This window comes from Alnus glutinosa, chromosome 1, assembly GCF_958979055.1.
Source record: "Alnus glutinosa chromosome 1, dhAlnGlut1.1, whole genome shotgun sequence".
Classification (NCBI taxonomy): Eukaryota; Viridiplantae; Streptophyta; class Magnoliopsida; order Fagales; family Betulaceae; genus Alnus; species Alnus glutinosa.
Genome location: NC_084886.1, coordinates 47,215,430 through 47,241,160, shown reverse-complemented (window position 1 = coordinate 47,241,160; position 25,731 = coordinate 47,215,430). Strand labels below are relative to the sequence as shown.

The following is a 25,731-nucleotide window of genomic DNA, read 5'->3' as shown; positions in this document are numbered from 1 at the left end:
GTTTACTAGTTGGACTTCACGTGTTCTGGAATGGAAGCTTTTACTAAAATGAAGGATTATTCTGGAGGACGTGTACCGACCTTTTGCTGAATTTAGACCGAGGTAAGCCATTGTGATGTCAAACTTGTCAACAGCTAAACACTTACTGCACCTGTTAATGGGTGCCGGGGCACCAACGTTTACTGCTTTTGTAAATGGTGAAGATAATAAGTACAATATATCATTCATTTGCATGTATTTGTAAGAGTTGGCCAGAGTGAATATGGAGTCGACTTAATGATATATCTGTTCCTTGCATTGAGAAGGTTTGGGATTCATGCCGTTGGATTACCTCTACTAAAGATGCTCCATTTTTTGGTTCTGCGAAATCCTGTTTTTTGGGGGTCTATATTTAATTTCTTAGGAATCTTTTAGTATTATCTTTTGAGGGGGTTTTATTAGTGAGGAGTCTTTAATGCTATTCTTTATAGGGTTCTGTTCATTAAGGGGCTTTAGACAACTACGTTAATGGCTTAGCCATCTGGTTGGCCCTGCATCAAAGCCTATTAGACTCTCAGAGGTAGGTTGGGAATAGTCTATATTCACCCTCTCAAAACCCCTAATCTCAGTTTAGGCCTAAAAGAAAAGAACAGGAAAAAAAAAAAAAAGATTTCTAAGATGAATTCAGGATTGGATCTCTTGTCTAAGCTACACATATTGAAATTTAAGAAGAGGTGATTGAGTTCAAGTAGAGCTTGTTTCATATCATTTCATATCAAACTATATGAACAAGAAAATGTTTGATTTTCCTTGGTCTGTTTGCAGAACCTCAGCATGGAGAATGAGCAACCAGAATTGGATCATGTTACTAATTTAATTTTGTTTAAAATTAACATTAAACTACACTAAAAATTGAGATCAGTCTAGATTAAACATGCGATTCAACAACTTGGTCTAATGACTGGCTTTTTTAAGATTTTTTTTTTATTTTTTTTTTTAAAGAAAATAAAGAACAGATTTTTTCTCTAAACTAGGTTGGAGGAATTTTCATCAACACGGTTTATTAAATTGACATGTGTTCAAAATGTACGATGTTGTCTAAAAAATACATGTGAGAATCACATGCAACACGTGTCCTAAACGCATGTGATTTTCACATGCATATGTTCAAAATGTATACTCTATTAAAAATGTATGTGATAATTACACGATATATGAAATACTACAAGCCCACTAGTGGATTGGTAGGGTATATTAATCAAAGGAGAATGTTACAAAACTACTCCTTACACGCTCATCATCTCAAATGGAGTGGAACTCAGACCACATACAGAGGTGAAGTCAGCTTTTGCAAATTGGGGGGGGGGCTAAATTGAAAAAAAAAATTGGAGGGCCAAAACTAAAAGAAAATAAAATTTTTGGGGTAAAATTTTAATTTTTTTTTTTAGATTTTTTTTTTTGGAACATGCAGGGGTGAAGCCAGCCTTTTCAAATTAGGGGGGGCCCAAATTGAAAAAAAAATTTGAGAGGGCCAAAACTAAAAGAAAATATAATTTTAAAGGTAAAATTTTAATTTTCTTTTTTGGAAACACTTGGCCCCAAAGTCTTAAAGTGGCTCCGTCCCCGACTACATGGGCTTATCCATGGGAGATGATGGGTGTGTAAGGCCTGCGTTTTTTTTTTTAACCAAATTAAAAAGATTGAGAGGAGTTTATAAATTAGGTAATAGATGGAAGAAAAAAAAATGTTAAGTGTAGTTAGAAAAATAGAACAAAAACAAAAAGGTCCCAAATCGCGAGTTCTTGAGAAGAAACTAGAAAGTCCATGAACCCACTTCACTTGCATTTTGCATATCCTGATAATAACCAAAAAAGAAAAAGAAAAAAAAAGGAGACTTGGGCTTTACTATTTTCCAATAGGGTAATCGATGATTGTCTATGAAAATGAAGTTTCTGGAAATAAAAAAGGGATTGATAAGAAAGAAAGAAAGAAAATGGAAACGAAGACCCAAATCCACTCGTACAACGGAAACCCGCCGCAAGCTCACCCTTACAAATAACGTGTAGAAACGCAAGCTCATTTCTGTCTTACACTTACTGCAAATAAGAAACTGTTAATGGCTGTCTATCTCTCTAACCACTCCTTCTTGTCTCCTCGCCTCTCTGCTTCCTTCTCATCCCCAAAGCCCTCCAAAACCCTATCCCATTTTCAGCCCCTCCATTACCGCCATGGGCCTCATCTCTGCAAACCCATTCTAGGGTTTCTTCCTCTCGCCAAACCATCCCCAATCTCCAACAATGCCAACTGCAGGCGCTCCTTCGAATCCCATCTCTCTGCCGGAGACTCCGACCCCACCGTACGCCTTTCTTTTCCCTTATTTTTTTGCTTAATGCTTGTTAATTTCTCTCTGTTACCAGTTGTTTTTCGAGCAAATATAATGCTATAGTTATTATTCTGATTCAGAATTTGAGGCTGAGGATTTATCATTCTTTAACTCTATAGGTTAGTCGTTTTCATACCGTGTGAGAGATGAATCCGTGTATGCAATTTTTGTCTGTTTGAATGGTCTTAAAGCTTATATACTCTGGTAAGATTACTTTTGGATTTAATCCACATTTGGAGTGCACAAAGTATGTTTACAAGTCAAAGCAAATTAGTAGGATTGCTTGGTATCAAACTTCTTTGATTGCGAAACTTCGTTAAAAATCATTTTTACTTCTGGATTAAGCCTGTGTGAGTTTTTATACAGATCTGTTAACTTGTTTGGTAACTTAAGGCCAATTGGCCAAAGCTGATGCGTGAAGGTTTTGTAGGAGCGATTTTTTTTTATTTTTTATTTTTTTGTAATAGTACTCGTATATTCTGTGTGTACTTGGCCTCTTGCGCATTTAATAAGATTGATTTACTTATAAATAAAAAGTTTATTTATTTATATTTTTATATAATAAATGTCATTAAACAGTGTTTAGGGTTTAGGGAACACCCAAAAGCAAAAACTAATATCTAAAATTCAAGAGATCTAAGAATTTCTTCAAGTTCGAAAAGGAGAGTTAACTAATAGCTGCCGTCCAATCATAGAGATATCTTAGAAAACAAAAGCTTCTGCTTAGAAAACAGGAGCAGTTGAATTGTAGTGATATCCCTGTCTTGTGTTTAGAGGATGGTCTAGTGAGGGTGAAGGACTCGGCACTTTCGCAGTTGAGAAGTGTGGATATGCTGAGTGTGCCTCGGGAGTTGACAAGGAATGTGTTTGGGCATCAAACGGTGGATATGGAGATTGTTCCATGCTTTGGTAGTGCTGGAGGGGAAGGTTGTGAGTGGATGGGGGGGCCAGTGGTGGACTCAGTGTCCTCTGGTCTGCAGGTTGGATTGTTGGGTGAGGCCTCAAGAAGCATTACTCCCGGGGATGCTGGTTTGGTGGAGTTCAAGGAGGGGGGAGGGGCTGTTGATGTGGGTTCTCCTCTCAATGCCTACTCTCTAGACTTGGGTGGCTTGGGGTACTCGGACTGGGTGATGCAGAGTGCTAACGAGATTTATCCCATTGTTGGGATGACGTTCGTGGGGCATAAATTGCAATTGTTAGCTTTTCTGACTTGTATAGAAGAGGAGAGAAAAGAGGAGCGTCGCTTGGGTAAAGGACGCACGAAGGGTAAGAGGGAGATTAAGAATTTGGAGAGCTCTATTAACTATGATGCCAAAGGTTCCGGATTGAGTAGCGGTAAGAGGAGGGCAAGGGGGCTAGTAGTAGTGCCATGAAGCCGAAGATTCTTTCTTGGAACGTAAGGGGGCTGAATAATAGGCGTAAACGCTTAAGGATTTGCAATTTGCTCAGAGATTGGAAGGTGGATCTTATTTGCCTCCAAGAAACAAAAGTTAAGGATCCTTCTAGGAAATTTGTGCGTAGTCTTTGGGGGTGTAATTATGTGGATTGGTGTTGTTTGGATGCTAGTGGGGCTTCAGGGGGTATCCTTATCTTGTGGGATAAGAGGGTGGTGGAAAAGGTGGATGTGTGCGTGGGGAGTTTCACACTTGCAGTTTTTTTCAGGAATGTTGATGATCACTTTGAGTGGGGTTTTGTGGGCGTGTATGGTTCGAATTGCAGGGTTGATCGGAGGGGTCTTTGGGATGAGCTGGCTGGGATTATGAGTTGGTGGAGTTTGCCTTGGTGTATAGGGGGAGATTTCAATATTACTAGGTTCCCTAGCGAAAGATCTGGAGATGGTAGTGTGTTTGCCATGAGGGACTTTTGTGATTTTATCTCTGACCAGGGTCTTATGGATTTTTCGCTCGTTGGAGGTTCTTATACGTGGTCGATCTCATGTGATCCTCCTGTTTGGTCCAGAATTGATCGTTTTCTTGTCTCTCCTGATTGGGAAGAAAGGTTTCCTGAGGCGTCTCAGAAGAGGCTTCCCCGCCTTTTCTCTGACCACTTTCCCATTCTCCTCGATTGTGCTCATTCTTCTGCAAGAAGTAGGCCGTTCAAGTTTGAGAATATGTGGCTCAAGGTGGATGGTTTTGTGGGGTTGGTGAAACAATGGTGGGACTCATTCTCTTTTCATGGCTCTCCTAGCTTTGTGCTTGCATGTAAACTAAAGGCCCTCAAATCTAATTTGAAGACGTGGAATGTAGAGGCCTTTGGTAATGTGGAGAGGAACAAGAGAAAGCTTCTTGAGGAGATTCAGGCGATTGATACAGTGGAAGACAGTAGGGCTTTGGTTGAGGGGGAAATTCAAAAGAAGCTGGAGGTTGTCAGTGAGTTAGAGAGATGCTCACTGATGGAGGAGGTCTGCCGGAGGCAAAAGTCCAGGGTGACGTGGTTGAAAGAAGGAGATAAATGCACAAAATTCTTCCATTCTATAGCCAATTCAAACAGAACGTATAACTCTATTGATTCCTTATTGATTGGAGATTCCATTTCTTCTAATCCGGCAGAGATAGGGGAGCATGTGGTTCAGTTCTATCAAGATCTTTTCTTTGAGAAGCACAGTTGGAGGCCTCGGTTGGATGATCTTTCCTTTGATGCCATTTTAGAGTCTGAAGCAAGGTGGTTGGAGAGAGACTTTGAGGAGGAGGAAGTTAGAAAGGTAGTGTTTGCTTTTAATGGCGACAAAGCGCCGGGTCCGGATGGCTTCACTATGGCTTTTTTCCAAGATTGTTGGGAGGTGGTGCGCTTGGACATCATGGAGGTTTTTTCTGAGTTTCATGCTAGAGAAGATTTTGAGAAGAGTTTGAACGCTTCTTTTATTTCTCTTATTCCTAAGACTCCAGGAGCTTTGTCTCTCAAAGATTTCCGGCCCATAAGCCTTGTAGGAGATATCTACAAGATTATTGCTAAAGTCTTGGCCAACAGATTGAAGACGGTTATGGGCAAGGTTATCTCCAAATCCCATAGTGCTTTCATCAAAGGGAGGCAGATTCTTGATCCAATCCTTATTGCGAATGAATGCCTTGATAGTCGTATTAAATCAAGGGAGCCGGGAGTCGTTTGCAAAATGGATTTAGAAAAAGCTTATGATCACGTTAATTGGGATTTTCTGTTGTATATGTTGAGGAGATGCGGCTTTGGGGGAAAATGGTGTTCGTGGATAGCTCGGTGCATTTCTTCTGCAAAGTTTTCGGTGCTAGTTAATGGCTCACCATACGGCTTTTTCAGCAGCTCCCGAGGCCTAAGGCAAGGAGACCCTTTGTCTCCCCTTTTGTTTGTGTTTGTTATGGAGGCGCTGAGTCGTATGATTACTGCGGCAGTGAGTGGGGGTGTGTTGGATGGTTTCAGAGTGGGCGATGCTTCTTTTTCCCACCTTTTGTTCGCTGATGACACATTGATTTTCTGTGATGCTAGATCCTCCAAGATTCAGTCTTTGCGAAGTCTCTTGCTCTTATTTGAGGCTGTATTGGGTCTTAAGGTTAACTTGGCCAAATCCAGCATTATTCCAGTGGGGAATGTCGCTAATGTGGGAAGGTTAGCCGACATTTTAGAGTGTGAAGTTGCTTATTTGCCTGTGATGTATCTGGGTCTTCCATTGGGGGCTCCTTACAAGTCTACTCGTATTTGGGATGGAGTTATTGAGAAGGTTGAAACACGGTTGGCTAGTTGGAAAAGGTTATACCTCTCTAAGGGAGGGAGAGTGACCCTTATCAAGAGTACGCTCTCTAACTTACCTACGTACTACATGTCTCTGTTCCTTATACCGGTGAGTGTTGCTTCTCGCATTGAGAAGTTGCAACGCGATTTTCTTTGGGGTGGAATGGGTGAAGATTTTAAATACCATTTGGTGAGTTGGGAGAAGGTTTGTACTCCAATTTCGAATGGGGGGCTTGGCATTAGGAAGTTGGTTCAGTTCAATCGCGCATTGCTAGGTAAATGGTTATGGCGATTTGGCATGGATAGAGATGCTTGGTGGAGAGTCGCGGTGGACTCCAAGTATGGAAGTTTGTGGGGTGGGTGGTGCTCCCGAGAGGTTACTGGGGCGTTTGGAGTAGGGTTGTAGAAGTTTATAAGGAAAGGTTGGGAGAATTTCTCCAAATTCCTTAGATTGGAGGTGGGGGATGGGAGCAGGATTAGATTTTGGCATGATTTGTGGTGTGGAGATTCGATTATGAAAGAAGTGTTTCCTGATCTCTTTGGCATTGCTCGGGTGAAGGATGCGTCAGTGGCTGATAATTTGGAGAGTTTGGGCGGGTCCATTCAATGGAACGTGAGCTTTATTAGAGAGGCTTATGATTGGGAAGTCGATGTTTTTGCCTCTTTCTTCCAGGTGCTGGGCTCTACCAAGGTGAATTTTGAGAGGCAGATTGTCTTAAATGGGTCCCGTCCAAGAAAGGTGTGTTCAGGGTGAAGTCATATTTTGGTTCTATGATGTGTGTTGGAGGTACTCGGTTCCCATGGAAGTGTGTGTGGCGGTCTCAGGCTCCCCCGAGGGCAGCTTTCTTCACTTGGTCTGCAGCTCTAGGCAGAATTCTTACCTTGGACAATCTTAGGAAGAGGAACATAATTATTGTGGATAGATGCTGTCTTTGCAAGCGGGATGGGGAATCAGTGGACCATATTCTTCTGCATTGCGATCTGGCCTCAGCTCTATGGAACAACATTTTCTCCCGCTTTGGTATTTCGTGGGTCATGCCTAGGAGTGTGCTTGACTTAGTTGCTTGTTGGTGAAAGTCTGGGAGATCTGGGAGCGCTACTTCTTGGAAGATGGTGCCTATTTGCCTTTTTTGGAGTATTTGGAGAGAAAGAAACCTTAGGTGTTTTGAGAATCTAGATAGCTCCCTAGAGGAGGTGCTAGAGTTGTTTCTCCATACCTTGTATGTCTGGTCAATGGCTTATTTGTACCCTTTATCTATCAGCTTTGCTGAATTTCTTGCTTCTTTTTCGCTTTCTAGTTAGGTGTTTCCTGTTGTATACTTCTAGTGTACGTAGGGGCGCCTTACGCTTTCAATAAAACTATCATTACTTATCAAAAAAAAAAAAAGAGTGTCTGCATTCATTTCTCTCAAAACGCACCACATCATACCCAAAGGAATTACTGTCCAACTTTCAACACTGCGTTATCCACCTAGAAGCCATGCCAATAGTTTGACCATCGATCTGGCATGGCTCACCTAATCCCATATAAACAAAATACAAGAGTCCACATTTCCTAGAGGTTTTTTCAATGAAAATATAATTGACTCACCGATTCCTTGTTTGATTTTACACATGCAACACCAATCTGCAATATCTATTCCATGCTTTCTCAAATTATCTGTTGTAAAAATCTTCCCCAATGCAGCTATTCAAGTGAAAAATGCCACTATTGTTAGAGCTGTATATATGACAAATGGATATCTAAGAAAAAACTATGTTGCCCTCCAACCCTAGAGCCTGACAGTTACTTTTGACCTCAAAACTCTATTTCTTCTAGCAGGAATCCAAATCATTTGTCCTCACCCACTTGACCATCCTGGTAGAGTATACTTCTTCAAGAAAGCAAACCAAGGATTTAAGTTCTCAATCTTGCACCACTCTAATAAGTCTCAGATTCTAGTGAAAACTACAATATGACCACTCCATAATGCATCTCTTTCCTTGCAAAGTGGCAAAACTCAGGAATATGCCTCTTGTCAAAATCAATTTCGGTAGCCAACTCCTACCTCAAACCTATCAAATTTGGAAAAATTTCCCCATTTTCCTCTAATATTATTATTCTTGTTGCGATACAAATTAATTTAGGATCACCAAAGAAGCGGAAAAGAAATCGGAATAAAATAACCCAATCACACAAGACACCAGATTTACGTGGTTTGACGTTTGACTTAACAAGTCTATATCCACAGGCGCAGACGATCCAAAGGAAAGTAAGTTGTGAGTGTTGTGTCCCACATTGAGAAAATATAAAGAAAGTGAGTAGTTAATGTACTGAAGTGAACCCAAGCCCATTAGCTTAGGCGTTTGGGTTATAGTGGTGTCCAAATATGTATATTAATGTATTAATGCACTATTGGTGAACTCCCAAGGCGTTTTCTCTCCCTAATAATTGGTATCAGAGCTATGGTTAGCTTCCGTTGATATGAGTGTTTTGGTATTTGGCACATCTGGTTTGGTAGTTGCGTTATGTGGCCCACAATTAGGGCAACTTTTGTATGTGTGACACTTTTGGATTTGTAAAGGATGCACACGAGGGGGAGTTGGGCCAATGTGAGCATTTTGATAAAAAATGAGTTGAGGTTTGCGATATATTTTTTTGATCTTCCTATATAGCTTTGATGGCATAATATTTACTGATAATGTAGAGTAAATAAAATTCCTCTAGTTAGAGAAAGGAAAGGGCAAATGTAAAATTTCAAAATTAAGAATGCAGAATGCCATGATATCCAGTACAGGTAGTTGGTATGCTTTAGTCAATATATCACTCATCTCCTTAATTGTATTCCCAATTTTACATGCATTTACATGTCCCTCCCACCACCCAAGAGCTTATGTTTTGGGTTGGTTCCATATGATTATGAAATCCTAATTTTGATATATTGAATATTCATTTTTTTTCCTTTTAATTTTGCTCTTTTTTTATTTTGAATATGGGTAATTTTTTTTTAGTATATCATCCATGCTTTTTTCTCACTTCCTATTGATACTAAATACAACAGTACGAGCGTAAATATCCATTGGAAGTCTCATTTTCATTTAGCAGCGGGCATGAATTTAAATTGCAATTTTAACTTAATTATTCTACCGACATAATTCATAGACAATTTTGTTTTCTTCTTAATTTTCTTTTACCTAGACAAATGGTGTAGAGGAGGCTAGTCAAAATGATTTAAAAACAGCAGAAAATGAAGCAGATCAACAACATCAATCCAATTTAAAGATCCTCATTGAAGTTTACAAGGAAGCTATTCTTGCTGGAGATGAAAAGACTGTATCTGATGTTGAGGCCAGGATACACATAATAGAAAATGAGAAGAATGAATTGGCCCAGAAAGTATCTGCTTTATCAATGGAAATGACTTCTGGAAAAGAGAAATATATCCGCTTACAAGCAGATTTTGATAATTATAGGAAAAGAGCAGAGAAGGAGAGACATACTATAAGGTCTGATGCCCAAGGAGATGTAATTGAGAGTCTTTTGCCTATGGTGGATAATTTTGAGAGAGCCAAGCAACAACTTAAACCAGAAACAGAAAAGGAAAAAAATATTGATGCAAGTTATCAAGGTATATACAAGCAATTCGTGGAGATAATGAGGAGCTTGCGTGTGGCTGCTGTAGCAACAATAGGAAAGCCTTTTGATCCCTCGGTAAGTGGAAAGCTTTTGATACATGTACCAGTTGTGTTTTCTGTTAGTATTTATATTGTCTTTTTTCTTGCTTGCTTGTTCATGCTTGTGAACCATTCTAAAGTATGTAAGGATAAGAGATTTTGATGTTCATTTCTGTTACACATCCAGGAACCTGAGATGCAAATCTTGTATGGGCCCTTCACAAAAGTGAGGCTAAATCTTAGGATTTTATTGTCAATCTCATGAGAGAGGTGGAAAGATCTTGCATAGAAAATGTGTTTTTGGGAATTAGGTATCAAAATTTCAACCAGAAGATTGAGGTCTTGAGTGACAAAATAGAGAAGAAAGGTTCAATAATGCCTGTTTGCTAATTACTTTTGTTGTGAGGTTTTAGTTCCTATGTCAATTGAATAATGCAACTCCATCCATAAGGCAGGAGTACTCTGGTCTGGCTAAGAGAGATTATGCGAGTTGCTGGTTTCTAACTGTTTACCACTTGGGGATTTATTCACTTTTGATTGGATTCTTAGGGTCCTGTAGTTTGATTAAATTCCTAGTACAGTCCTTTTCATCGAACTACAAGAGAAGTCTATAAAATGAGGGGTTGCCTTCCCACTCTCAAATCCCTTCCCTCCCGTGTCAAACCCAGGACCTCCCCTTACTCAAATGTGAAGAGGTACTGTTATCTTGTAATAATTCCCCGGGAAATTCATCTGTTAGGCAGTTCATCTGTAACTCCCCCTAGTATTTAGGCATTTATAAAGAGTAATGCTACACACACTCTCATTTTTCTACACCCATTTCTCCACCCCCTTAGGTGACTTTTAAAACCACAATTAGCTTTGATATGGATCTTCATTGGATTTTAATCCAATGGTAGTTTTAAAGCCACCTAAGGGTGTGGAGAAATGAGTGTGGAGAAGTGGGAGTGTGTGTAACATTACTCATTTATAAATACCTTGAGGCATTACTATTAATCCCTGACATTAAACTTGCAGCAAAAAATGCTATAATTTTTGTTTTCTTTCTTTATCTATAACATCACATAGACAATATTTATACCAGAGCTGTAAACATAAACATACTTCATACGTTCATAGTCACATAATTACATCAACTGTTCGACTTTAATTAAACAATATAAACCATCTAATAGCTGCATCAATTGTTTGGCATTGGCGCGGACACCTTCCTTATTCATTAAAAAAAAGAAAAAAAGAAAGTAGGACATCCTTTTCATCTTTATGCATGGGAAAGTCATATCAGCCTCTTATTGTTTAGGGTTTAATTCTCTTGTCGTATGGGAAGTTTACCCCTCTTAGACAAGGAGGTGTCCCAAATCATGAAACATAAAATAAAATGTGTAGTTGCCAAGGATGACTATCGTGTAGTAACTGAGCTTGTAATATGCAGTGTTAGTCACTATAATCTGAATTGATATGCAACTTGATAAACCTTTCCATGCCATCTAACTTCATCTGTTGGCTTCCATTTTTTTTTTTTGTTATAGCTGCATGAAGCCATTGCGCGTGAGGAGTCTCAAGAGTTTCAGGAAGGGATTGTAACTCAAGAATTCTGCCGTGGGTTTCTGCTTGGGGACCGGCTTTTGAGACCGGCAATGGTTAAAGTTTCTGTAGGACCTGGTAGTAAGAAAGCCCCTGTGGCTGCTGACAAATCCACCGAGCAACCTGCAGCAGCCGCAGGAGTGGATGAACAATAGTTTTTTCAGTACAAGCTTAATTTGATGTACCCAGTATATCCAGTTTATAAGCAGCCTACCTGGTATTTTCTTCAGCTTGTGAAGCTTTGTTGAACTTTTTTTTTTCTTGTTCTGCCCGGGCAAATTTAGTTCCTGGGCATCTAGGCTTTACAAGTTAGTTTTGATTTGCCACATCCAGGCTCATATACACATTTGTTTTCAAAAGATGGCGATGACTCAATTTGTATCTCAGAGAACATTCATGTGGGCAAAATGTTAGTATCACACGTGGCTTGTCACGACAGTATTTGTATATTTATATATACATACACACACTCTCAAACACGTGTGTTTGTCGAGGTTACATTTGATGTAACTCTTTTATTATGTTCCATCATTTTTTTCTTCTTTTTGATAGGATCAATATATATTGTTGAAGATTATACTTCACAAGTTCACCGTACTTGTTGCTCATGAACTTCTCTTCCTCCACCCTTAAAGCTCTCTCTCTCTCTCTCTCTCTCTCCAATTTTTAAGTTCAGGAGGACCTCCAATTTTTAAGTTAAAAAAAAAAAAAAAAAAATTGTCACAAAAACTTTCCTCGCACTTGGAAATGAAAAACTTCTCTCTATTTTTTTTAGAGAGAGAAGCTCTCAACTCTTAGTTAGAAAACTTCTCTCTATTTTTTTTAGAGAGAGAAGCTCTCAACTCTTAGTTAGAAAACTTATCTCTATTTTTTTTTTTAGAGAGAGAAGCTCTCAACTCTTAGTTAGAAGCTCGCACTTGTGTGTTTCTTTCTTTGTTGTTGTTTTTGTTCCCTAGTTTTTTTTCGTTTGTTTGCCTTCCTAAATGACAACTCCACCTCCTCAATCTTGGCTTCTTTTTACCCTCTTTGGCCTCCGCTCCTCTCGTTCATTTTCCACCTGGAGTGCGCCCCACGCACCATTCTTGGAAAGTATATTTGGGTTTTTTCAACTTAAATATAGTTTCTTCCGTCAGCTGCCTAATTAGATGCCCCCCCGGCGCCGCCACCACCGGCCTCCTTGCTGTACCATTCATGCCTCTCCTCCCGTGCATGGGCCTCAAGTGCCTCGACACTCCACCCCTCTCCACTAGAGTTGCAGTCTTGTGATTATTTTTGTGCTTGTATTTGTGGCGTTGTGTTGTTTTATGGGTTTTTGTCTGCTTGCCGTTCGATGCCTATTTCGAAGTGGAGACCTTTTCTTCAAGAGTATTTGTTCATTCTCTTCTACGGCTCTAAAACCGACTATTTCCAGTGCTCCTCCTTCGACGATGGCTTTTAGGTTGTTGTTGCATAGGACATCAAGCATGCCAGCTTCTTGGCCCGCTTCAGAAACCGCATCAAATGGCTCATTTCTGGACTTTTAGCTCAAGATACAAATGACTGAGTCATTTTTTGATCAATTTGCTAGTTCTAATTTGTATTATTTTCAAGCACTGTATTTTTCGTTTGTTTCTGTTGTTGGGGGAGTCTACCCCCTCTTGAATTTTGTTTCCTTGTAACCTGTTCTCCATATTGCTTAGAAGAAAAATAAGGTTCACCGTACTTATCAAAACCATTTTATCTGATAAATACTCAATTATAATTTTTTTATTTACTAAATGGGAAAACTACATTTACCTCCTCGAATTACCATCAAATTTGTAATGTTATTTCAATCTTTCAATTTTTTTAATGTCCCTCACAATCTATAATTGAGGCAGCAATGAACTCCTTCCATTAAGTTAGATGGCAATTGCATCGAGCGACCTGCACACGATGTTAAAATGACTATTATATTCCTATAAAATTTATTAAAGTACAAATATACCCCCAAATTTTTATTTTATTTTTTTAAAAAAAAAAAATCTAAGGGATCAGCAGTGACCTACGGCTAAGCCATGGGTTGCCTTTCCATTATTTTTTTTTTCCTGAACTTTATTGCCTTTTTGTTTTTTGTTTTTATCTTATATAGGATATTTTTATCATTTTAGATCACGTGAAATGGCTACTATTGCAACCCTAATAGTAGATTGAGGGACACCGCAAATAGGGGTGTCACTTCGTGGAGGGATGTATAGTTTTCGTTACTAAATATGAGTTTTCAATTGGATAGTAAATGATATTAGATGTATATATACATCTAATGTAACTCTTTATGAAATTAAACTCAATAACTATTTTATTGGATTGATATTTTATCGTCTATAATTGAATTAAATATCATCCATATGCCTATGATTATAGACGTATGATATTTTTTACCATACATCCGAAACTTATATATTTAGTAGATTTTAAATATAACAAATCCACTTTTTAATATTTTTAGATGAGATGATTTTCAGTATTCAATCATCTTGATATTTGGCCAAGTATGATGAATGTATGATCATATAAACAAAAAATTCAATAGCATGTTTGTAGGAGAGGGGGCCAAATGATTTAGATTTCTATTCGGGCAGTCATCTATCAGAAGGTCGTCGGGCCACTGAATTGAACAAATACTTGGCAAAACTTTTTGGGATGGAAATAACAATTTATACATACAAATTGTTGGGCTATTACCACTTCAAACGTTAAAAGAAACTCAAAGGTAGCATAAAACATTCCCAATTGCATCTAATTAAAAACCAATTCTGTGTGTCATCTTTGGACATTCCACGAATTGAATAAGAAGAGATCATTGACTTCCATAGAGCATCATCTACAATTTCAGAGTCAAACTATGATCCAGTGTGTGAACAAGGTTTAAACACCTGACATATGATCCTGTAAGTGGGGATAAAACGCTTGCGCCGTGACCCAGTGTGTGAACGGGGTTAAACGCTCAACATATGATCTTGTGAGTGGTGATTAAACACTTCCACTATGATCCAATGTGTGAATAGGGATTAAAAGCTCTACATATGATCATGTGAGTGAGAGTTAAACACTGATTTGGCCTCCACAATGCTACCACACTTGGCATACAAGCCAATCAAAGCACTTCCAACAGTACTATCGAAGTCCTCAAACTGATTCTTTATGATGTATCCATGAAGTTCTCTCCCTACTCTAAGAGCTGCCGCATCACTACAGGCAGAGAGAAGTATCAAAAATGTAATGGAGCTTGGTTTGAGGTCTTCTAGCAGCATCTCATTAAAAAGTTGAAAAGCCTCTTCCAGCTGCCCGTTGCTGGCATAGCCTGCAAGTAAAACGTTCCAACAAATTGTGTTTCTGTCCTCTAGTCTCCTGAACACTTCAGTTGCAACACCCATATTCCGGCATTTTGTGTACATGTCAACCAGGGAACTTGAGACATAGATGTTAGACTCAAACCCATTCCTCAATGTGTATCCATGGATCTCCTTCCCTTGACGCAAGAAATAGAGATCAGCACAAGCTGCAAGAGCACCAGTAACTGTGATGGAGTTTGGTCGAGTCGACAGAATGAGCGCCTGATAAAGAAAGCGATCATTGGATTGCATGGCCTGGAACAATTTAAGAGCTTCATAACTAAGCCCAGATTGTTGAAAACCAGAAATCAAAACATTAAAGGATACAATATCAGGCTTGAAACCCATCCGGACCATCTCAGACAGCAACTCGTATGCCTCCTTCTTTTGCCCATTTCTTGCATTCCCAGCAAGCAATGTGTTGTAGGTTATCACATCAGGTCTTAACCCGTCATTTTCCATTAATCTAAGAAGCTCTAATGCCTTCTTCATTTTACCCTTATTCACATAAGCTGCAATCATCTCATTCCACATAGCAGTGTTTTGATTCTCTGCCTTGACAAAAACTTGTTCTGCATAATCGGTCCACCCACATTTGGAATACATATCAATTAATGATCCTTCCACATGGATATTGTTATAAAGCTCACATTTGAGAGCATATCCATGAATAGCCCTGCCTAAGTTCAGATCTTTCAAGTCTGCACAAGCCGGTAGGATACTTGCAATTGTAACAAAATTTGGATCCTCCGGAAAACATAACATATTACTGAATGCGTCCAAAGCATCTTCGAAATATCCATTTTGAACACAACCGGAGATTATTCCGTTCCAAGAATTAACCCTTGGCTTGAGCCCTCTCTCTTGCATCTCTTCCAAAGATAATAAGGCCAAGCCAATCTCTCCATTCCGTGCAAAGCCTGATACAACTGCATTCCAAGAAATCAAATCAGGCTTCACTCCATTCAACTGCATGGAACGAAAGATCTCCTTTGCCTCATCCATGTGGCCTCCATCCATGTAAGCTGAAAGAAGGGCAGTCCACGAAACTACGTCTCTTTCCTTCATCGTATCAAAAACACTTCTTGATAGTCTCAAATCTACACAGTTCGCATACGAGTCAATAAGTGCATTTCCAACAAAAACATCCGACTCCAATTCTTTCCTAATCACATACCCATGAATCATTTTCGCAATCCTCAACTCTTGTATCGCGGAACATGCTTTGAGAATCGTGGGCACCAAATATTTATCTGGTAGCATCCCCTCATCAACCATTAACCCAAACACTAAAAAAAGATCTTCCCACTCCTCCGACCTACAAAACGCCCCTATGAGCGCCGCATAAGCAGGTACAGTTCTTTCAGGAATCATATCGAACAACTTACGGGCAACTTTCAGAGACTCCGTCTTCTTCGAGTACAGTATTGCCAGCTTATTTCCAATCAAACTATTAGACTCAAAAGCGTTTAGCTTCACAGCTTGAGCATGGACTTGTCTGCAATCAGACAAGCAGTTACTCTTCAGCAGCGAAAGATTCTGATCAATGTCAGTGTCAAATTCTGAGCTAGAAACAAAATGGTTGGTGGTTCTGCTGGCGATTGAAGCAAGCTGGCCTTCTGGGTATCTTTGGGTTGTGGCGTCGAACCCATTAACAGTAGCCGCTGGGGCTCGAAATCTGAAACTGGGTGTCTGGTGTTGGAAGCTGTAGAGCTTACGAGAGAACGAAACGTCAGGTAAAGGAAGCAAACCATTCTGTAGAACTGCCATTGCAAAGAAAGATACGATTCAAAATGTTCAGTTTCTACGGTTTTGCCGGTGCGTGCGAACTGCGATGAGGCTACAAATGATACAAATATGTGAAATTTATTGCATTGTCACGACCAAAATTCCTGTTGGGGATAAATCTCACTCAACCCGATCCAAAGAGGAGATTCAAAAGTCTAATAAAGTCCAAACAGATATTAGATCAGAAGTCTAAGAAGATATCAGATTGGAAGTCTAAGAGGATATCCAATTAGAAGTCTAGTGAAGGATTGAAGTCCAATTAGAACTCGGACAGCAGTTCTAGATCAACAAGGAGCAGGAGTCCTAATCCAGGTTTGACTCCACCTCTATGCCTATAAATAGGCCCATACCCCAGGTATAAACTAAGACTCAATTTTATGCATAGAGCATTATTTTCTCACAGAAGCTAACTTAGGCATCGGAGCGGGACCCCCGGAAGGGTCCCTAGGTTTTGTTGTTTTGCAGAGTTATTAAGAAGCGTGAAGAACATCAAAGGAACGTGCAGATTCACACCATACCGGAAACTGTACCAACAGTTTGGCGCCGTCTGTGGGAAACGATTATTCGTTCCTCATAAAAGAAAAAGAAGATCCAGCATGGTGATGAACACACGTTCCGGAAGCCAGACCAATCGACAGCCCGTGGCCCCACAGGAACCGGCTATTCAGAATAATTTGCAGCCTCCACCGAACCCTCCCCCGGGGGGTGGAGATCAAGATCGCATAGCAGCGTTGGAAGCCCAGATTGAAGACTTAAATGCAGAATTGTTACGCATGAGGACGAGACAGCCCAATCCCGAGATGAACAGGGATGAGCGTGAGGAAGAAGATCACAATAGCAACATTAATCCTCGGAGGGAGGATGACCGTCAAGGAGATCTGAGCAGAATTATTGCCGAGCTGGAGAGAAGGTGCACGGACATGGAGATGGAAAGAAAGGACAAAGGCAGATCCGTAATGGTGGACAAGCTCCTAATGGGTACAGACTCACCCTTCACCAGACGGGTGGCAGACTATCAGCTTCCCGATAAGTTTAAGGTACCCCAAATTCTAAGTTATACAGGAGACAGAGATCCCTTGGATCACCTAGAGAATTTCAAAGCTCATCTAGACCTTCACGGGACACCCGATGAAGTAGCATGTCGGGCCTTCCCTCTTACTCTTTCGGGGAATGCCCGAGACTGGTTCAGGAAGCTGCCCCCGAATTCCGTTGATCAGTTCAAGGAATTGTCCAAGATATTCCTAACGGAGTTCTTGGCTTTCCGGACAAGGAAGAAGCCTTCGGGATATTTGCTATCATTGCACCAGCAGGGCGATGAGAGTCTTAAGGAGTTTATGGCTCGGTTCAACCGAGAGAAGGCTACGGTCGAAGATCCGACCGAGGATATGATTTTTGCTGCCATTTATCAGGGAATTTCACCCGAGGAGCCTTTGATGAATAAGTTAATCCGGAAGCAACCGAGTACCTTGCAGGGCCTCATGGATAAGGTAGAAGAATTCATCAATCAGGAAGAGACGCTGAAGTCTATGGCCAGTTCTAGACTACCCCGAGAGACAGCCCCAGAAAAGAAAAGGAAAGAACTCAAGAAAGCTGATTGGGAAGAGCAGAGACAGGTAAAGAAGTTCAAAGATTACAACTTTACACCTCTCAATGCCGAGATATCAGAAGTCCTCATGGAGATCAAGAGAGATCCGGCGTTTCGGGAACCACAAAAGATACCAGGTGATCCTCCTTATAAGAATGCAGGGAAGTATTGTGATTTCCATAAACAAGCAGGTCATTACACCGAGGGGTGCGTAACCCTAAGGTTGTTAATAGAAGAATTCATAAAGAATGGCAAGCTAGTTCGGTTCTTGGGAGAGCGACGGAACCATCAAGGAAATAACAGGCCTCGGAATCATCAGGACTATCAGCCCCGAGATCAACAGCCACGGGATTATTATCCCCGAGACCGTCCTCAGCTAGACGAAAGGCATCAAGAGAATGCTCCCCGAGATGACATAGAAAGAAGAGAGGACCGAAGAAGCAGAAGCCCACAGCATAGAGAGCCGAGGCAACAGCAGTATCTGCCCGTGATCCCATAAAAAGGACTCTCGGGAATTTCAGGCTTGCTTTTATTTTTTAGTATTTATATTTGCAAAGAACTAGACTTTTATTTTTAATTCAGACTAGACAGAAAATTCCCCAGATTTTGGGAATAAGTATTTTCAGAATAAATGAATAAAGCTGACTTAAGCATCGGAGTGTTCCCGGTCTAGGGACCAGGAACCCGTTGATGTTGTTTCTTTTGCAGGCAAAAACTTCTCGGATCAGTCCTAGCCGAGAAGGAGTCTCTCGGATCAGTCCTAGCCGAGAGCAAGAAAAACTTCTCGGATCAGTCCTTGCCGAGAAGGAGCCTCTCGGATCAGTCCTAGCCGAGAGCAAGAACAACTTCTCGGATCAGTCCTTGCCGAGAAGGAGCCTCTCGGATCAGTCCTAGCCGAGAGCAAGAACAACTTCTCGGATCAGTCCTTGCCGAGAAGGAGCCTCTCGGATCAGTCCTAGCCGAGAGCAAGAACAACTTCTCGGATCAGTCCTTGCCGAGAAGGAGCCTCTCGGATCAGTCCTAGCCGAGAGCAAGAACAACTTCTCGGATCAGTCCTTGCCGAGAAGGAGCCTCTCGGATCAGTCCTAGCCGAGAGCAAGAACAACTTCTCGGATCAGTCCTTGCCGAGAAGGAGCCTCTCGGATCAGTCCTAGCCGAGAGCAAGAACAACTTCTCGGATCAGTCCTTGCCGAGAAGGAGCCTCTCGGATCAGTCCTAGCCGAGAGCAAGAACAACTTCTCGGATCAGTCCTTGCCGAGAAGGAGCCTCTCGGATCAGTCCTAGCCGAGAGCAAGAACAACTTCTCGGATCAGTCCTTGCCGAGAAGGAGCCTCTCGGATCAGTCCTAGCCGAGAGCAAGAACAACTTCTCGGATCAGTCCTTGCCGAGAAGGAGCCTCTCGGATCAGTCCTAGCCGAGAGCAAGAACAACTTCTCGGATCAGTCCTTGCCGAGAAGGAGCCTCTCGGATCAGTCCTAGCCGAGAGCAAGAACAACTTCTCGGATCAGTCCTAGCCGAGAAGGAGCCTCTCGGATCAGTCCTAGCCGAGAGCAAGAAAAACTTCTCGGATCAGTCCTAGCCGAGAAGGAGCCTCTCGGATCAGTCCTAGCCGAGAGCAAGAAAAACTTCTCGGATCAGTCCTAGCCGAGAAGGAGCCTCTCGGATCAGTCCTAGCCGAGAGCAAGAAGAAAACTCTCGGATCAGTCCCAGCCGAGAGCAAGAAGAAACTTCTCGGGGGGTCGGATTTAACCCTCGGGTTTTGCAGGTTTTTCAAGATACAGGGAGAAAACCCTAAGGAAAAACAAGAAGGTAATTGGGGGGTAAGATTTAACCCTCGGGTTTTGCAGGTTAGCAGGTTTTCAGAAGGAGACAAAGATCGGGTTTCCTTAGACATGGAATTCCCATTATTCAAGCAAGCTTTGGATAAGGGAATTGGGGGGTAACTGTTGGGGATAAATCCCACTCAACCCGATCCAAAGAGGAGATTCAAAAGTCTAATAAAGTCCAAACAGATATCAGATCAGAAGTCTAAGAAGATATCAGATTGGAAGTCTAAGAGGATATCCAATTAGAAGTCTAGTGAAGGATTGAAGTCCAATTAGAACTCGGACAGCAGTTCTAGATCAACAAGGAGCAGGAGTCCTAATCCAGGTTTGACTCCACCTCTATGCCTATAAATAGGCCCATACCCCAGGTATAAACTAAGACTCAATTTTATGCATAGAGCATTATTTTCTCACAGAAGCTAACTTAGGCATCGGAGCGGGACCCCCGGAAGGGTCCCTAGGTTTTGTTGTTTTGCAGAGTTATTAAGAAGCGTGAAGAACATCAAAGGAACGTGCAGATTCACACCATACCGGAAACTGTACCAACAATTCCATTATTTTCCTCTTCTTTTTTTTTTCTTTTTTTTTAATCATTCGGTTGTTCTTGTTTTTCCAGACCAACAACCTTCATGTTTACGACCAAAATAATGGTTAGCAATTTACTATTATTTTGTTTCCCAACAAAATTTTAATTGTTTAGTACGTTTGTTAATTTTGTTGTTCAAATAACATATCTCTTGTCAATTTTGTTGTTAAAAAAAAATTATTACTTTTTAGTTATTTTATTGACCTATTTAATTAAAATAGAATTACTAACGTACTAGCCCCTTATTGTTCAATATCATCTTTTTTTCCCATCACAAATTAGTGCCTCCAATTTATTCAAATAAATAAATAAAATTAGTGCCTCCAATTATCTCTTAATTTTTCTAATTTTTTTCCTATTTGTTTGCGAGGATGTAAATATCAATATTTTGAAACTCTTATTTTCATTTTTTATAGACAATCAAATAGATAAAAAAATATCAATGTAAAATATTTTCTATTCGTTATTTGTTTTTTAGGAAATTCTAATGATATTAAGCCTTGGGATGTTGTCCTCTTAACACCTTTTGCATCTGCATAATATTTCAGTCACTAAAACCAGATCAATCACTACTCAGATTTGACATGGGAAGAAGGTTAGAATTTAGATCCCACTAATTAAATTAATTTTGTAATAAAGCTGAATTTTACATTATAGTTTTCAAGAAGATTACAAATTTATATACATCTAGAGTATAATCTCCCAATTCCAATCCTCTTCATTGCATTAAACACAATCACTGTATTTTCGCCCACAATGCTGTTCGAGTTCCAATCTTTCATCCAAAGGGGGTTTTTCTTTTCTGCAATCCATTGATGCCGCCGTTAGATTCCATAATCCACAAAAGATCGTCAAAATACCATGAACTATGAATGCAAATGGAAGTATCACAAAACTTTTCTGTGCAAACTAATCAATCAGAAAGAGTTAAGCAATACAAAACTATCAATCTGTTGCCTTCTCTTCTTATTTATATGAAGAGTGAAAACACCATCCTGATAGATTTGTGCCTTAGAATGCTTATGCAAACTCAATGACTCCAAACTTGATGGACAAACAAACACTCCCTAAGCCAAGAACCTTTTTCATTTTTCGGGGAAGAAAGAGGAAGCAAGATTTATGAAGTATGCATACAAAGAACATGCAAGGGTAACCCCGCAGGATGGCAAATTTGACTGGGATCATACCATAAGAAAGGGAGGTTTCAAATCTCCCCATCCGCCTCCCCTTACAACCAAACTTACTCGTTCAAAAAACAAAAAAACATGCAAAGCTATTCAACAATATAAGCAATTACAAGTTTACTTTTACTTGTCTCCTGTGTCATATATGCTGTGGTCCTGTGGAAAGTGGACCTAATCATCTCAAGAGATGAACATATGATCGGTAGACAAAGTAAACTGCCAGAAGGCAGATAATTTTTTCAAGTCACTACATCTGTATATATTGTGAGAGTCAGGTTAGATCTGCAGTAATTGAGAAACCAACCATTTTAAAACTGGAAGGAAAAAAAAAAAAAAAAAGCCTTTTTCTTTTATACCTGCTCCTTGCTTCTGTCAAAATTTGAGCCTCATTTATGAGTTATGCAACAAAGTTTTTGAGCTTGAAGCATTTTAGGAAATGCACTTATTTTCAGCAAGACTCAAGTCAAACTAGCCACATTAAATCTTAGCCATTCGGTAATTTTGGAACCTGCAATTATGGTACGAGTAAGATTCAATCTTAGCAACATTATTTGAGGTAGACTAGGATTGAGCACCCGAACAACTTTTGATGGATTTCATGACTTAATTACCTAAGTGATCATAATCAGTCGAATCCTCCTTAACTATAACTACATGTTTTGGATGTCCCCTTGTCCATTATGTCCTCTTACAGGAGAAACAAATAGATCTAAAAGAGGCAAACTAAGCATTTAACCACCAGATGCATCTAAGCATGCATATAGAATGTGAAAAGGAGAAAATAGAATCCATGTCATTCAAAATATGCATCTAGCCCAAAAACTACAACCATATCCTAAGCTGGACATCACCATCCTCTTAAAATATGCCTTGAACCCGCAATGTGCCATGCATTTATTCAGAGGATTCCTTATCACTGAACTAAAACAAATGCTTGGAAAGTTATTTGTTCTTGTGCACGCATATAATGATTACAATAATTTTCTTTTTGATAAGTAAAATAATTCATTAAAAGGGCATGGGACCCAACACAAATACACAAGAAGTATACAAGTGAAAGACAAAGACACCCATCAAGTCAAGAGAAAAGACAGCACAAAACTCTACAAAGCCAGAGATATTGAGAAGGGCATAAGCAGAGATCTACTCAAAGAAGGATTTAAAAAACAGAAAGTACTAGAACCAGACTCGTCTTCTTGCAATCCTCAAAACTTCAAACATTCATTTTTCTTCAAATGCACCGCATTAAAAATGAAGGGATAACATTCCAAAGAATATTAATATCATTCTGATTGACCCTTCCTTTCCAACAAGCCAGAAGATCCACCACCCGTTTAGGCATAATCCACTTTGCTCCAAACATATGGAAGACCAAAGTCCACAAATCTCTTGCAACATCACAACAAAAAAGGAGTTGATCCGAAGTTTGCCACTCTTTTTAAACATACAACATCTACCTATCACTATGATGTGATGCTTTCAGAGATTATCCAAGGTGAAGCTTTTCCTTAAGGAAGCTGTCCAAGTGAAAAAAAGCATCCTCAAAGGAACCTTAGTCCTCCAAATGCTCTTCCAGGGAAAAGAGAAGTCAGTGTCGGGAAGAAGAACTTCGTAGAAAGATTTGACCTCAAAAGATCTTCTTTTCGAAGGAATCCAGCATAGCTTATCGTTAACTCCCCGACCCATCCAGATAGAATACAACACATTGAAAAAAGAAGAAATAGAGTCAACCTCCCAATCGTGCACCAATATGATAAAATTAATGTCCCAATGTACCACATCATTGTGAGCAACCATAAGGTTAGCCGCCAAAGCATCCCTATTCCTTACAAGGTAAACCAACTCCGGAAAAGTGACATTCAAAAAACAATCCCCACATCAAACGTCAAGCTAAAACTAGGTTCGAGAGCCATTGCCCACCACAACTTTAACAAAACTGGAGAAAGCATCACACCCCCTCCTAATATATTTCCAAAGACTTACTCCATAAGGCCCAAAAGCAACATTAGCGCACCAACCACCTGCCAAACTACAATATTTCATATCCACTACCTTTCTCTCCACAACATACCTCCACAACCTTACTTATCAAAAAAAAAAAAACCTCCACAACCACTTTCCCAATAGAGTATGATTAAAAGTAAGCAAACTCCAGAGACCCAACCCTCCAAGATACAGAGGAGTGCAAACCTTATTCCAATTAACAAGATGGCGTTTAGACTTCTTATCTAGACCACCCCACAAGAAATCCCTCTACAATTTTTCTAACTGATTAGCAACACCAATTAGGATAGGGAAAAGAGAGATGAAATAGGTGGGAAGGTTGGAAAGTGTGCTCTTAATCAACGTTGCTCGACCACCCTTGAGATGAGAGACAAATAAAGATCATCATTCCTATCCCCCACTGAGACCTGAGATAAAACACCCCATTCACCGCGGCTAACATCATTTGGCTCAAAGCTTCCACAACAATCACAAAAAGGATGGGGAGAGGGTTGCCCCCACCGATAAACCTGATAACGTTTGAGGTCAAAATTTTCAATTTTCAATGATATATTCGATCCTTCGCATAATTCCCAGCTGCCACACTATCAATCCAAAGTCACTTGCTCTCTGCATAAAGAAGATGCTGTGTACAGTTTATGCTTAAACTGCATCATTCTCATAATTCCCTTTTTTTTTAATTGGGAATTGTGGCAGAGAGAGAGAGAGATTATGCATTATGAAGGAAAATAAAAACAGAGAAAAAAAAAACGCGTAAAATAAAATTACCATCAAGAAGCTGAATTCCGGGCATTCATGCTACTGTAAATCTTAGATAGCCTACGTGTTGGGGGCTTTGGCTTGACTTGTTTCTTTCGTAAACCGAAAATCTCTTGCACCAAAGGCACGTGAACCAGGACTAGCTTCCACGCCAACCACCAACCTATACACAAACCCCATCAAATAACTCGTAAATTCGGGTGGAAATCAAAATCACAGAGAAAATCGTCACCGACCCAGACCCTGATTTCGCTTAAAAACAATGAAGGTGATACGAAACCCAATATTTGTGCAGAAACGGGGAGAGTGTGATCGTATTGAGCAAGTAAGAGAGAAATAGTTACCAAGAGAAATCAGGGAGAGTACGAATGCGATTGCGAGGACCGGGCGTAGAAGAAACAGCGTGAGGTAATCCAAAGAAGAAAGGGAATATTTTGACGAAGAAGAAGATGACGAGGACTCCATTGACAACATGCGCAAGTTCTGCCGATGAATGACTTTGTAGAACTGGGGGTGCCTTTCGGCCTTTGAGTTTGGTTTCGTCTTGGTTTGTTGCGCTGGACTGGTAGCAGGCCTAAGTTGGATTTGCTATGGGCCTGAGGATGGGCTCGACAGCCATGTGTGTGCTTTTATTTTATGGCCTGGGGCTCTTTTAATGGGCCCAAAAGCTTATATATATATAAGGCGACATAATTTTGTCAATAATTTTTTTTTTCATGTAATAAAAAAAAAGTTCTTAGAGCCCTTTATAATATGCAAAAATAATAAATAGGTCCTTCCACTTACATCTAATTTTTGTCTGATTACTTTTTATGAAAAATCGTAAAATGCTACATCAATACCAATAAAAAAAAAAGTACAAATATATAAAATCTAAAGAAAAGTTCACTTCTAACACCAGATTTTTCTTCACTTTTACAATTAAGTATTAAAAAGTGTCAATTTAAGGTATTCATATTTCAATAATTTCAATCATCAATTATAATTTTTCATTAAATCCTGTCAAAATTCTTAAAATACCTTTACTTTTTTTTTTTTCTTTAGAAAAAAAAAATTTAAAAATTTTTAAAAGATTCAGGCATAGTTATTTTTGTAATTTTTTTTTTTAAATTTCGACCTACACTTGAATACCTATGGCCGAATCTTTTAAAAATTTTATTTTATTTTTTTTTTTAAAAAAACAAAAGGGTATTTTAAAAATTTTGATAAAATTTAACGAAAAATTCTAACGAACGGTTAAAATAGTAAAGCTACATGTTACCCTATGTGTCCCTCCAAAACTGATCTGACTTTTAAAATCATTATTGAATTTATGATAGATCACTATTAAATTTTGATTCAATAGTG

The 25,731-nt window shown here is 39.7% G+C and overlaps 3 protein-coding genes across 3 annotated transcripts; 1 reads left to right on the top strand and 2 right to left on the bottom strand.

Moving 5' to 3' along the window:
* Positions 1 to 1,901: 1,901 nt before the first annotated feature.
* LOC133854069 (uncharacterized) lies at positions 1,902 to 11,841 on the top strand. Its single transcript, XM_062290101.1, has 3 exons — positions 1,902 to 2,335; positions 9,240 to 9,752; positions 11,245 to 11,841. The coding sequence occupies exons 1-3, from the start codon at positions 2,096 to 2,098 to the stop codon at positions 11,452 to 11,454; spliced, it is 963 nt and encodes a 320-aa protein (XP_062146085.1). The 5' UTR covers positions 1,902 to 2,095; the 3' UTR covers positions 11,455 to 11,841.
* A 2,496-nt stretch (positions 11,842 to 14,337) lies between these two features.
* Positions 14,338 to 16,422, bottom strand: LOC133860913 (pentatricopeptide repeat-containing protein At1g19720-like). The gene has a single exon (XM_062296581.1). The coding sequence runs from the start codon at positions 16,420 to 16,422 to the stop codon at positions 14,338 to 14,340; it is 2,085 nt and encodes a 694-aa protein (XP_062152565.1).
* A 7,971-nt stretch (positions 16,423 to 24,393) lies between these two features.
* On the bottom strand, positions 24,394 to 24,906 carry LOC133854050 (uncharacterized). The gene is made up of 2 exons (XM_062290082.1): positions 24,729 to 24,906; positions 24,394 to 24,547 (listed from the first exon to the last, which is right to left on the bottom strand). Exons 1-2 carry the CDS (start codon positions 24,856 to 24,858, stop codon positions 24,396 to 24,398), a joined length of 282 nt encoding a protein of 93 aa, XP_062146066.1. The 5' UTR covers positions 24,859 to 24,906; the 3' UTR covers positions 24,394 to 24,395.
* Positions 24,907 to 25,731: the final 825 nt, after the last annotated feature.